The sequence below is a fragment of the Xenopus laevis genome, chromosome 9_10S (genome assembly GCF_017654675.1).
Source record: "Xenopus laevis strain J_2021 chromosome 9_10S, Xenopus_laevis_v10.1, whole genome shotgun sequence".
NCBI lineage: Eukaryota > Metazoa > Chordata > Amphibia > Anura > Pipidae > Xenopus > Xenopus laevis.
The window spans coordinates 10,283,546-10,298,303 of NC_054388.1; the positions used below are offsets into that span (position 1 = coordinate 10,283,546).

General features: G+C 40.5%; 1 protein-coding gene across 5 annotated transcripts in view; it reads right to left on the reverse strand.

The window, feature by feature from the left end:
- Positions 1-771: 771 nt before the first annotated feature.
- Positions 772-14,758, reverse strand: part of nfatc2.S (nuclear factor of activated T cells 2 S homeolog) — an 88,354-nt gene continuing 74,367 nt past the window's right edge. For 3 of the 5 annotated variants that reach the window (XM_041578375.1, XM_018238177.2, XM_041578376.1), the window contains exon 10: positions 773-1,444. In XM_041578375.1, coding sequence (XP_041434309.1) covers positions 1,389-1,444 — 56 coding nt within the window. In that variant the 3' untranslated portion in view covers positions 773-1,388. Of the gene's footprint in view, positions 1,445-6,918; positions 7,007-14,758 lie in introns of all 5 variants that reach the window. The other 2 variants (XM_018238178.2, XM_041578374.1) reach the window with 2 other exon arrangements.

Consider the following 14,758-nt stretch of genomic DNA (forward strand, 5'->3'; position numbering starts at 1 on the left):
TTTCTTTAGTTATAATCCAGTGGCCTTTAAATGGATTAGATTAGTACAGTACAGGCACAACTGTCCCAGGTCATACGGTTAAACATTTAAAAAGCTTGCCCCCCCCTTTTTTTTTAGGTGGCACAGAATCCTGGGAAAAAATTAGGGATGCGCCGGATTCACTATTTTGGATTCAGCCGAACCCAGAATCCTTTGCGAAAGATTTGCCGAATACCGAACCGAAGGGTGGGAAGGGGAAAACCATTTTTTAGTTCCTTTTTTCTGACAAAAAGTCAAGCAATTTCCCTCCCTGTCCCTAATTTGCATATGCAAATTAGGATTCGGATTTGGTTCGCCTTGAGAGAAAGATTCGGCCGAATCTGAATCCTGCTGAAAAAGACTAAATCCCGAACCGAATGCTGGATTCAGTGCATCGCTAGAAAAAGCGAAGGCAACTGAAATTTGGGAATGGGCATGATTTTTGCAACTTCTGACATTTCCCAAATTGAAGGAAAGTTACTAGTGATGGGCGAATTTCTCCCCTTTGGCCAAAAAATTTGCGAAAAATCTTAAAATCGGAAAGTTCACAAAAAAATCATGAAATTCGAACATTTTCACGAAAAAATCTTACAATTCGAACATTTTCACTTACAAAAATCCAGCAATTCGAAAGTTTTCACTAAAATCGAGCAATTCAACGTTTTAACTAAAAAAATTGAGCAATTTAAAAATGTTCAAAAAAATCAAGCAATTTGAAAGTTTTCACGAAAAGATTGAGCAATTCGTAAGCTTTCACTAAAAAAAAAATCGAGCAATTTGAACGTTTTCACCAAATCAGAAATCAGAAATCGACACCGGGAGATTCGGGAATTTATTCGCCAGCGGAGAAACACGGAAATTCGACGCAAATTCGCGCCAGCCGAACGTATTCGCCCATCACTAAAAGTTACACGTTATGGAGCCTGCATCCTGTGTTACATCGTTGACTTCCTATGATTTGACTTTTACAATTGGTTATAACCGTAGATGTTTCAGATCCCCCTCTCCCCATTTACATAGGTTGATAGATGATGGTTCCATAAATAACTACCTTTATTTATCTCCACCCTGGTTATGTGATTATTATAAGATGGTTGATAGATGATGGTTCCATAATTAGCTATCTTTACTTATCTCCGCCCTCATTATGTGTTTATTATAAGAGAACAATTAGTCTTACGAGATAGTCCCTTTGATATGTACAGAAGCAACGTGCTGAGCTGCTATATTTCGCCAAAGCGAGTTGCGCGCCACTTTATTGTTTCTTGTCGTGGTAAGAGCCAGAGAGGAAACAGAAGGTGGTTGGGGGGCGAGCGACGAAACCAGAAAGGTCACAGAGGAAACGTTCAGTGAAAGGTGCTGAAGTCCTTCTAGGTTTGATTCCTGCCAGGGAAGTCCGAAAACTCCTTCCTGATTATTTCATTTACTGCGGACAAAAGAATAGAGAGATATCAGATAAAGCCCAACACTTCTTGTTCTTGGCTGAAAAAAAAAAAAACCCAAACTCATTTAATTCAAATTAAAGGAAACTTTACCCTAAAACACTATAAGCAATACATTCATCAGAATAAATCAACGATTTTAACAGTACTTGTAAATGTCGTTCTAATGCTTTTCAATAGCAGTAAATGTCATTCTAATGCTTTCAATAGCAGTTACATTTATATACAACTTTAAAACCATTAAACGGTTTTTAATAAACGAATATTGGAAAGGAGCTTAGAATGACATTTCCTATTCTTACGGGGAGGGGGGGGTTTGTTTTCAGGTGTAGTTCTCCTTTAAGTTACACATTAGCACCACTATAAGGGCAGAGACACACGCTCAGATTCGGGGAAATTAGTCGCCCATCGACAAATCTCCTCTTTTTCAGTGCGACTAATCTCCCTGAACTGCCTCCCGTCGGTGATTTACATTCTAGGAATCGGTTTGTCAAGTTTCAAATGTCGCGAATGTTCGCAAGACCAAGCTTATCGGGAAATGTATGGCAATGGATTCATTTGACGGTGAACAATGAAAATTTTCTAACCTGACCAATGCCAGAGGAAAAATCGTTAGATGTACGATGGTTCGGTGCCCACTAACCTCACGATAATTTTACAGATTTGTCGGGTTGCACTGAAATTGGTCGTTAAAGGGATACTGTCATGGGAAAACGTGTTATTTTCAAAATGTATCAATAGTGCTGTTCCAGCAGAATTCTGCACTGAAATCCATTTCTCAAAAGAGCAAACAGATATTTTTATATTTAATTTTGAATTCTGACTTGGGGCTAGACATATTGTCAGTTTCCCAGCTGCCCCCAGTCATGTGACTTGTGCTCTGATAAACTTTAGTCACTCTCTACTGCAAGTTGGAGTGATACCACCCCCTTCCTCCTTCCTTTTCCTCCCCAGGAGCCTAACAACAGAACAATGGGAAGGTAACCAGATAGCAGCTCCCTAACACAAGATAACAGCTCCCTGGTAGATCTAAAAACAACACTCAATAGTAAATAAATAAAGTAAAGTCCCACGAGACTGATTCAGTTACATTAAGTGGGAGAAATAACAGCCTGCCAGAAAGCAGTTCCATCCTAAAGAGCAGGCACAAGTCACATGATTGGGGCAGCTGGGAAACTGTCAATATGTCTAGCCTCATGTCAGATTTCAAAATTGAATATAAAAAAATCTGTTTGCACTTTTAACTGATGCGTTTTGAAAATAACATGTTTTCCCATGACAGTGTTCCTTTAAGGAGAGAAAAATGTTAACATCTATAGCCGTAAACTCCACTGGAGAAAAGAAAGATGGGAATCTGATAGGGACCTTAGATTGTAATCTTTTATGTCTGTAAAGCGCTGCGGTGGCGTATAAATTAGGGATAATAGTTCTTTGAACAGACCCAGGATACTGAGCCAATAAGTTTGTAAGACTTTACTTGTAGGGTAATGGCAAACGGGACTCTTTCCCCTAACGCTTTCATTGCACCACGCTGGATTTTTTTTCACATCAAGATAACTCTGTGTTACGACTCTGTAATTGTTGTACCCAGGAAATGAGAAGCCTTTAGATGGAAACATTAGTAGTGTAAAAATAGACCCAGGTAGGTGTGGGGATAAGTGCAAGCTGTAAGGGCCACTTCCTCGGAGAATTGAAAAAGTGATTGTGCCGCCATATAAGAATAAAACAATCTATATAAATTCCTGTTCATTGTATGTTATACTGCCATTCCCTTAATTACTCACATAATCACATACATTACATAAATTACTCCCCCTCCACCCATCTCTGCTTTATAATAGTCTGGCTATTCTCATCCCAGAATGCTCGGGATATGTATTCAAATATCCCAATATCCCAATAGGATTGTTTTACGTTCAATAAGGATGATTTATATGTTAGTTGGGGTCAAGAACAAGCTACTGTTTTATCATTATAGAGAAAAAGGAAATTTGTATTTTGAACTACTGTATTTAATTTAAAAGAGTCTGTGGGATATGGTCTTCCTGCAATTTGGAGCTTTCTGGATAAACTGTTTTCCGGAGAACGGATCCAGTACTTGGAATTTTGAGAAATAAGAATCAAGATTAGAAAGGAGGTTGGAAGGAAAAGAATGGTGGAAATTGGAAGGGAAGAAACAGATATATGTGGAAGGAAGAAAGGAAGGAAAAGCTGTATCCTCTGCAACCACCCCTACTGTACCGCATTTTAGAACTACAGGTATGGGACCTGATATCCAGAATGCTCGGAACCTGGGGTTTTTCCAAATTACGGCTCTCTAGCTAATTTGGATCTTCATGCCTTAAGTCTACTAGAAAATCATGTAAACATTAAATAAAGCCAACAGGCTGGTTTTGCTTCCAATAAGGATTAATTATATCTTAGTTGGGATCAAGTACAAGTGACTGTTTTACTATAACAGAGAAAAAGGAAATCGTTTTTAAAAATTTGGATTATTTGATCATAATGGAGTCTATGGGAAAAGCTTTCTGGATATTGGGTTTCTGGATAAAGGATCCCATACCTGTATATTGTTTCAAGAGACAGAACCCGCGGGTCAGTGAGATTATCAAGGCTGAATCTGAATCTCATTACAAGCCTGACCAAGCAGAATAAATCACTCCCTTCCTTTGTTAGTATCTGCGCATTTAAGTAGATCCGTGCCAGAGTTACAGATTGCAGGCCAAGGTCACATCGAATGCCATTCAGCTGCCATGTTGCTTGCACTCTGCAAAGGCATTCGCCATACACTGTTAATGGAAACGTCATATATATATATGATAAGACTGCTTTATTCTAACAGTATATGTGCTAGACTCTGTAATGTCTAAGGGAAGTCACATGACACCTCTCAAGGAATACATGGAAATAGGTAAAATTCAAACCAGGTCCAATTTATTTATATAGTTTTTCTTGGGAAGTTATACAGATATTCATAATGTAATATCCTATGGCAGTAAGAGCTTAAAAATGCTAATATAATTTATCACCTTCTTTATAGCGCTCAGTGCTGCCTTGTAAATGTCCCCAAACAACCTTTCCCAGCAGAGTAGAGACTTTTAGGATACAAAGGCTCCAGCTGCATTTTCTAGCCAACATTTAGTCAAGGCCCCTTCAATTTATAGAAATATTGGATTGCCAGTCACCCTGCTATAGTTTCAGGGGTACCCATGGCCACGGCACAAATAAGCACTCACCCCAAATCTCCCCCTAACTGGCCTTCAGACTGGGCCCCCTTAGCTCATAACAAGGTAACAGATATATAGAAACATTGGGGTAACAGTCACCCTGCTATAGTTCCAGGGGTACCCAGGGCACAAATAAACACTCACCCCAAATCTCCCCCTAACTGGCCTTCAGGCTGGGCCCCCTTAGCTCATAACAAGGTTACAGATATATAGAAACATTGGGGTAACAGTCACTCTGCTATAGTTCCAGGGGTACCCAGGGCACAAATAAGCACTGACCCCAAATCTCACCCTAATTGACCTTCAGGCTGGGCCCCCTTAGATCATAACAAGGTTACAGATATATAGAAATATTGGGGTAACAGTCACCCTGCTATAGTTCAGGGGTACCCAGGACACAAATAAGCATTCACCCCAAATCTCTCCCTAACTGGCCTTCAGGCTGGGCCCCCTTAGCTCATAACAAGGTTACAGATATATAGAAACATTGGGGTAACAGTCACCCTGCTATAGTTCCAGGGGTACCCAGGGCACAAATAATCACTCACCCCAAATCTCCCCCTAACTGACCTTAGACTGGCCCCCTTAGCTCATAACAACAGATATATAGAAACAAGGTTACAGATATATAGAAACATTGGGGTAACTGTCACCCTGCTATAGTTCCAGGGGTACCCAGGGCCCTAATAGCCTTGGTCTCGTCCTTGCAAAATGCAGTTTGGAAAATCATGTAATAGAAGGATAGTAACTTATTTAATACTGAAACTTTAAACCATTGCTCATTACATCTCTCTTACCACTCAGAGTTTCAGAATGGTGGGTGAGATTTAATGAAGAAAAGTTAATGTGTTTCTCTAAATTACTGGGATTTGGACTGTGGGAACAAACTAGCAATTAAACAGTGTTACTATGGGAACTTTAATATAACTTTTGTAGACTAAGGTTACACACCAGCCTTGCACACTTGTACATAAGACTATATTGTTGCAAGAGTTGAGGATGTCACTAAGACAATGGGGTGGGGTTCAGTTCACAAGCAGAAAGAAGAGACAAACAGAGAGAGAAGATATGTATTGAATACTCCTGCTGTTTCTCTTTTAGTTTGACTTAAAAAGTAGGGATGCACTGAATCCAGGATTCAGTTTGGGATTCGGCCTTTTTCAGCAGAATTCAGATTCAGCCCGGCCGAACCGAATCCTAATTTGCATATGCAACTTAGGGGAGGGGAGAGAAATCGCATGACTTTTTGTCAGAAAACAAGGAAGTTAAAAATGTTTTCTAACTTGCATATGCAAATTAGGATTCGGATTCAGTTTGGTATTCAGCGGAATCTTTCGCAAAGGATTTGGGGGTTTGGCCGACTCCAAAATAGTGGATTCGGTATATCCCTATATGAAAGACTTCTACATAACATAAGGAACAGACAATACATAAACAGCTAATTACAGTCTCCTCTGAAACAACACAGAGAGCTGGTCTACTGAGTGTAGCAAACTAAAGAGCCATCTTGTGGCAGGAAGAGATTTTGTACAATATTAAAGGGATATTGTCATGGGAAAATATGTTCTTTTTTCAGTTAATAGTGCTACCCCAGCAGACTTCTGCACTGAAATCCAATTCTCAAAAGGGCAAACAGATTTTTTTATATTCAATTTTGAAATCTGACATGGGGCTAGACATATTGTCAGTTTCCCAGCTGCCCCAGTCATGTGACTTGTGCCTGCACTTTAGGATGGAACTACTTTCTGGCAGGCTGTCATTTCTCCTACTTAATGTAACTGAATCAGTCTCAGTGGGACTTGGATTTTACTATTGAGTGTTGATTTTAGATCTACCAGGCAGCTGGTATCTTGTGTTAGAGAGCTGCTATCTAGTTACCTTCCCATTGTTCGTTTGTTAGGCTGCTGGGAGGTGGTGATATCACGCCAACTTGCAGTACAGCAGTAAAGAGTGACTAAAATTTATCAGAGCACAAGTCACATGACTGGGGGCAGCTGAGAAACTGACAATATGTCTAGCCCCATGTCAGATTTCAAAATGAAATAAATTTTGAAAAATGGATTTTATTGCAGAATTCTGCTGGAGCAGCACTATTAACTGATGCGTTTTGAAAAAAAACTTGTTTTCCCATGACAGTATCCCTTTAAGAACAGAAAAAGACAATGTCCATTTTTTGTAAGCAGGAAAGTCAAGTGCAAAGGGCTGGAGAAAAGGGATAAAAATGCATTTACCTTGGACTGTCATTTCTTGCATCTTAGATCACTGTCCCTCTGCCTCATATTATGTTTTGTATCCAGCTAAGGTTTGTATCTATCAGCTCTGAAAAAGACGTGCAAAAACCAATGTTGAGTTGGGGCGGCAAGTGTGCGGCTGCTGCTGTTAGTCAGTCATCAGTGAGATAAAATTCAAATGAAACGGCCGCCTACATGCAATAAAATTATATACCTTACACTTTTGCCTGTAGCCGAGTTCTGACACTCTGGAGAACAGAGAGAAAACACATAGAGGCAAAAGGTATGAAAAGCTATAGGCACCGGCTGGGCCAATTATTTGTCCAGAATCCACCTTTGTGATTGTGTATAGAGTGTGACTATCATATACATATACATCACAATACCGTCACATTCAAAGGCACAGAATTACAATTATAAAACGTTCTATACAAATTATGTGGATAAAAACATTCCATCTGTGGATATTGGAGGCAGGGTATCCCTTCTCCCAAAAGTACTGTCATCATCTGCATCTATGAGTAGTGGGAGATCTGAGCAAGCACCAATTGGGCTTTTGGGGTTTGATCCCCATTGTAAGCAGCAGTCCTGTCCTGCTTTATGGCAGCTGAGATTCTAGCTATCTGTATAACAGAGCATTCTGTCCCAGTGGCTGCACAGATCCTATCTGATCCCCATTGTAAGCAGCAGTCCTGTCCTGCTTTATGGCAGCTGAGATTCTAGCTATCTGTATAACAGAACATTCTGTCCCAGTGGCTGCACAGATCCTATCTGATCCCCATTGTAAGCAGCAGTCCTGTCCTGCTTTATGCCTGAGATTCTAGCTATCTGTTTAACAGAGCATTCTGTCCCAATGGCTGCACAGATCCTATCTGATCCCCATTGTAAGCAGCAGTCCTGTCCTGCTTTATGGCAGCTGAGATTCTAGCTATCTGTATAACAGAGCATTCTGTCCCAGTGGCTGCACAGATCCTATCTGATCACCATTGTAAGCAGCAGTCCTGTCCTGCTTTATGGCAGCTGAGATTCTAGCTATCTGTATAACAGAACATTCTGTCCCAGTGGCTGCACATATCCTATCGAATCCATGTTGTAAGCAGCAGTCCTGGTCTGCTTTATGGCAGCTGAGATTCTAGCTATCTGTATAACAGAGCATTCTGTCCCAGTGGCTGCACAGATCCTATCTGATCACCATTGTAAGCAGCAGTCCTGTCCTGCTTTATGGCAGCTGAGATTCTAGCTATCTGTATAACAGAACATTCTGTCCCAGTGGCTGCACATATCCTATCGAATCCATGTTGTAAGCAGCAGTCCTGGTCTGCTTTATGGCATTCCATCAATGTGGGCACTAATGCTTATACCAATATTTTTAACAGCATTGCATGATTTGGAATTCTTATCAGGGTTAATTCACAGTGTAACAGAGATAAGGAAGCAACTCTATGGCAGATATAAAAGAATTGATACTGTGATAACTGGTAGAAAATGCGTAATTAGTAAGTGAGTAATTAGTAAAATGCTTAAAATGGAATACAGGTATGGGATCCGTTATCTGGAAACCTGTTATCCAGAAAGCTTCGCATTACGGAATGCCCATCTCCCATAGACTCCATTTTATCTTAATAATCCTAATTTTATAAAAATGATTTCCTTTTTCTGTGTAATAATAAAACAGTAGCTTGTACTTGATCCCAACTAAAATGTAATTGATCTGTTTTGGAAGCAAAACCAGCCTATTGGGTAAAATTTATGATTTTTTAGTAGACTATGAAGATTCAAATTACGGAAATATCCGTTATGCAGAAGACCCCAGGTCCCGAGTATTCTGGATAACAGGTCCTATACCTGTACAAAAATGTTAAAATATGAACTTTGGTGATGATAGTTCCCCTTTAAGCCTCTCACTTCTCATATGCACAAAACACCTGAATGAGGTCTCGGTTCAAACCACAAACTATAATTTGGTGCCAGAATATCCGAGCAGCCTGGGTCCAGGAAGCAATTAGGTCTGGAATAACAGCGCAGGTATCAGGATATCAGAATGTGCACTGTGGGCTCATTATTCTGCATAACTGCCTATTTCTAAAGCAAATTCTCTTGGCTGAGTTGCAGCTTATTGAGAAAATCCATCTCCTGCTGCCTCTGACACACTTACAGGAACTGCTCATTGGGTTTTTACATGAACTGTGTTCTCTTCCTTTTAACTTAATCCGTTTGTCACTGTTACACGAAGTTCAGTCCCTTGGAGTCTAAGGACAGGTTTAGGAATATTGTCTATACAGTTAAGAGCACATCTGCTGCAAAACCAATGAAGCCAGCAAAAGATATGAATTAATTCTATTTGCTAAACTCATGAAGCCAGCTTTTCTAGATGATTTCAAGACACTTAGGAGGCAGATTTATCAAGAGTCGAAGTGAAAATTCGAATTTCGAGGTCATTTTAGTGTACTTCGACTAGGGAATACTCCAAATTTGAATGAAAAAAATTCTAAATTTTTCGAGTTGTTTTTTTTTCATTCAAATTTCGAGTTGATGGGAGTCAAAATTTGACCCTTGATAAATCTGCCCCTTAGACTTATGTTTATATATGAGCATGTGTTTCACAGTATGTGCTGTAAGAAGCAGCACCTTTTTGCTTTATGGCTGATATTCTAACTATTTGTATAACAGAGCATTCTGTCCCAGTGGCTGCACAGATCCTATCTGAGCCCCATTGTAAGCAGCAGTCCTGCCCTGCTTTATGGCAGCTGAGATTCTAGCTATCTGTATAACAGAACATTCTGTCCCAGTGGCTGCACAGATCCTATCTGATCTCCATTGTAATCAGCAGTCCTGCCCTGCTTTATGGCAGCTGAGATTCTAGCTATCTTTATAACAGAGCATTCTGTCCCAGTGGCTGCACAGATCCTATCTGATCCCCATTGTAAGCAGCAGTCCTGCCCTGCTTTATCGCAGCTGAGATTCTAGCTATCTGTATAACAGAACATTCTGTCCCAGTGGCTGCACAGGTTCTATCTGATCCCCATTGTAAGCAGCAGTCCTGTCCTGCTTTATGGCTGAGATTGTAGATATCTGTATAACAAAGCATTCTGTCCCACTGACTGCACAGGTTCTATCCGATCCCCAGTCCTGCCCTGCTTTATGGCTGAGATTCTAGCTATCTGTATAACAGAGCATTCTGTCCAAGTGGCTGCACATATCTTATCTGATCCCCATTGTAAGCAGCAGTCCTGTCCTGCTTTATGGCTGAAATTCTAGCTATCTGTATAAAAGAGCATTCTGTCCCAGTGGCTGCACAGATCCTATCTGATCCCCATTGTAAGCAGCAGTCCTGCCCTGCTTTATGGCAGCTGAGATTCTAGCTATCTGTATAACAGAACATTCTGTCCCAGTGGCTGCACAGATCCTATCTGATCCCCATTGTAAGCAGCAGTCCTGTCCTGCTTTATGGCAACTGAAATTCTAGCTATCTGTATAACAGAGCATTCTGTCCCATTGTAAACAGCAGTCCTGCCCTGCTTTACAGCCAAGAGCCGAGATATTGGGTTGTCTCTTGCTGTTTACTTGTTGTGGCACACAGTCTGAAATGAAAGATATTTAACCCTTTCCTGCAAAGCATGCATCCCTACCACCAGGTGCATATAGACTTGCTGAGTAAGTAGAACAGCAGCGGTTCCGTATTTAGACAGGAGACTAATATTGTACCTCGTTGTGATACATTCTGATACTGTAAATGCTTTGATGGTTTTCACATTCAGCTTTACATACAAGTGCGATTTCCTGCTCTCTACCTGGGTTTAAAAGCTTTTTTTTTCTCTTCTTTCTTTTCTCTCTGCATCATTTCCTATCAAGGGATCTGATAATCAGAAAGCTTTGTGCCCACACTAATCGCCTGAAATGATAAACTGTATCGACCCGCCAGTGGGAAAGTGTGATTTACAATAAACGCCTAATGTACTTCCCCTGGTTTCTCAAATACATTGTGCATTGCTCCAATAAGCTTCTGAAACAAATTGTTATACAGTTGTGTTCAGAATAATAGCAGACATCACTAACCTGATCAACCTCTGTTTTTGGGAGAAATTATATTTCAACATGGCAAATAATTTCTTAGTCGGTGTATTAGAGAAATAGAAACCCAACAGACCCATGCTGATTCTGTGTCACTGAATCATTCATTGAGGCTTGTTCCAAATAATAGCAGTGTAGAGTAGTGATGGACAAATTTATTCGCCAGGCACGAATTCGCAGCGAATTTGCGCGATTCGCCGCCAGCGAATAAATTCGCGAAACGCCCGCAAAAATCAGCAGCAAAAATTCGTCGGCGTAAACAAAATTTTTTCCGAAAAAACAGACGCCGGCGTCAAAAACGGGCGCCGGCGTCAAACAAACGGGCGTCGGCGTCAAAAACGAGATGCCGTTTCGCAAATTCGCCCATCACTAGTGTGGAGTTCAATTAGTGACCTCATTCATTCTCTGAAAAAAACAGGTGTCAATTCTGGCCCTTTGGGCAGAGACACACGGTCAGATTTGGGGAGATTAGTTGCCGATATTTCTTCGGGCGACTAATCTCCCCGAACTGCCTCCCCACCGCCTAGAATGTTAATCGCCGGCGGGGTGGCACTCAGCTTCATTTTCCAAAGTCGCCCCAAAGTTTGGGCGACATCGGAAAACGAAGTGCTCTGAGTGCCATCCCGCCGGCGATTAACATTCTAGCCGGTGGGGAGGCAGTTCGGGGAGATTAGTCGCCCGAAGAAGAGGAGATTTGTCGCCGGTGACTAATCTCCCCAAATCTGACCATGTGTCTCTGCCCTTATTTAAAAGAACAGTAACACCAAGAAATGAAAATGTTTTAAAGGAAAAACAATATAATGTAGTGTTTCCCTGCACTGGTAAAACTGCTGTGTTTGCTTCAGAAACTTTACTATAGTTTATATAAACAAGCTGCTGTGTAGCCATGGGGGCAGCCATTCAAGCACAGGATACACAGTAGATAACAGATAAGTACTACTATAGTTTATATAAACAAGCTGCTGTGTAGCCATGGGGGCAGCCATTCAAGCACAGGATACGCAGTAGATAACAGATAAGTACTACTATAGTTTATATAAACAAGCTGCTGTGTAGCCATGGGGGCAGCCATTCAAGCACAGGATACGCAGTAGATAACAGATAAGTACTACTATAGTTTATATAAACAAGCTGCTGTGTAGCCATGGGGCAGCCATTCAAGCACAGGACACACAGTAGATAACAGATAAGTACTACTGTAGTTTATATAAACAAGCTGCTGTGTAGCCATGGGGGCAGCCATTCAAGCACAGGATACACAGTAGATAACAGATAAGTACTACTATAGTTTATATAAACAAGCTGCTGTGTAGCCATGGGGGCAGCCATTCAAGCACAGGATACACAGTAGATAACAGATAAGTACTACTATAGTTTATATAAACAAGCTGCTGTGTAGCCATGGGGGCAGCCATTCAAGCACAGGATACACAGTAGATAACAGATAAGTACTACTATAGTTTATATAAACAAGCTGCTGTGTAGCCATGGGGGGCAGCCATTCAAGCACAGGATACACAGTAGATAACAGATAAGTACTACTATAGTTTATATAAACATGCTGCTGTGTAGCCATGGGGGCAGCCATTCAAGCACAGGATACACAGTAGATAACAGATAAGTACTACTATAGTTTATATAAACAAGCTGCTGTGTAGCCATGGGGGCAGCCATTCAAGCACAGGATACACAGTAGATAACAGATAAGTAGTACTATAGTTTATATAAACAAGCTGCTGTGTAGCCATGGGGGCAGCCATTCAAGCACAGGACACACAGTAGATAACAGATAAGTACTACTGTAGTTTATATAAACAAGCTGCTGTGTAGCTATGGGGGCAGCCATTCAAGCACAGGATACACAGTAGATAACAGATAAGTACTACTATAGTTTATATAAACAAGCTGCTGTGTAGCCATGTGGGCAGCTATTCAAGCACAAGATACACAGTAGATAAAAGATAAGTTATGAAGAATCCCATTGTATATTACAGAGCTTATCTGTTATCTACTGTGTATCCTGTGCCTTTTCTCCCTTTTCAGCTTTGAAAGGCTGCTTCCACATTGTATTTTCTATACTTCAAAAAACTTTCATTTTTTGGTGTTGCTGTTTCTTTAAGGAACGAAGGAGCAAATGTTGTGCTGCTGGTTATAGGGCATTTCTCTCTTTGATAATCTGACTCAAATGGCTCCTTCCAGACATTGTTCAGAAGAACAGAGTACTTTGATTAAAAAATGATAAGAGAGGAGAAAATATAGAAAGAAGTGCAGAAAATGCTTCCCATTGCATTTGTGTGTATGGAAATAAAAAATATTATAAGGATTTTGAGCTTTATTCACTTGTTATTCTGTACATAAATAGTGAGGGGACTTAACCTGAATGTATGCTAGCGCTGCACCTTCAAATTAACTTTTAAAAAGTATGATGTAGAGAGTGATATCCTGCGCCAATTTGCAATTGGTTTTTATTTTTTTATTATTTGTGGTTTTTGTACTTGATCCCAACTAAGATATAATTAATCTTTATTGGAAGCAAAATCAGCCTGTTGGGTTTATTTAATGTTTATATGATTTTCTAGTAGTATGAAGATCCAAATTACAGAAGATCCGTTATCCGGGAGACCCCTTCCCGAGCATTCTGGATAACAGGTCCTTTACCTGCATTAAAAAAAAAAAACTATGCTCACAGCTGATCTGGTTGCTGGGGTCACTGACCCAGTGGTCTTTTACTTTCATCAGGTTGGAATATGCAGAACAGAGGAAAGAATAGCTAAAACCGAATAAGCCATTGAAGACTAACTGCAAAGCTGCTTAATACCTTTTTTTTTTTTTTTTATGTGCCTTTTCAACTTTTGTCTGAACACAACTCCCATCAACCTACATTTCGTCTGCCGTCCTACCTGCACTTTCAGGTCAAAGCCTGTATTTATTGCGTTTTCATGCTGCGTTTATGGCTTCTTTACGCCTCTGATTAATTCAACCTTATAAAAAAAATGTTTTTTTTTTTGTTTTTTTTTAACATTATATTAAGCAAAGGGAAGCTGTATTCTGGTGATTGAAACTGGAACTCCTGTTTATCTTCCGTCTCCCTCCATCTGCTCTATAACCATATGTCAGAAGTCGGACTGCAATGGCTAATTTATTCCAGATGTTTTACTGGAAATTTTTGTGATAGTTCAGAACTTATTTAAAGCTATACTCGCACCTGTAACTTCATGGCAAGGAGAGGGGGAGACCTGGCTTAAAAATACCACTAAATGAGGCAGAACTTCCTGCAAACAGCCTTTTTTCTCTTCTTCAGAGTGGAATGTGGTGCATTGCTAGTGACAGAGAGAAGCCGAGCTCACAGGCAGTGCATTAGGATAACTGTAGCAGTCCTGTATAGCTAACTGGCAGGCTGTATAGAGTGGAACCAAGGCTGTTATGGCAATGGCACGATTAATCTGCATTGCAGTTAGGGATATAGAAAATAACTTATGCTAAACCAAGCAGCACTGGCAAGTCCCACTCCGACCGCAATGTATCTGAATCATCCTATTCCCCCCACACCAAACCCACTACATTTCTGATCATATCCGCCTACGAATGCCTGACTTGCAGTTGAACCAGGATAAATATTGTAACAATTCCATGTACAGGTAGGGTACCTGTTATCCAGAATGCTCTGGACCTGGGGTTTTACCGGATAATGCATGTGTCCACAATTTGGATCTCCATACCTTAAGTCTACTAGAAAATCACGTAAACATCTTAAAAAACCCAATGGGCT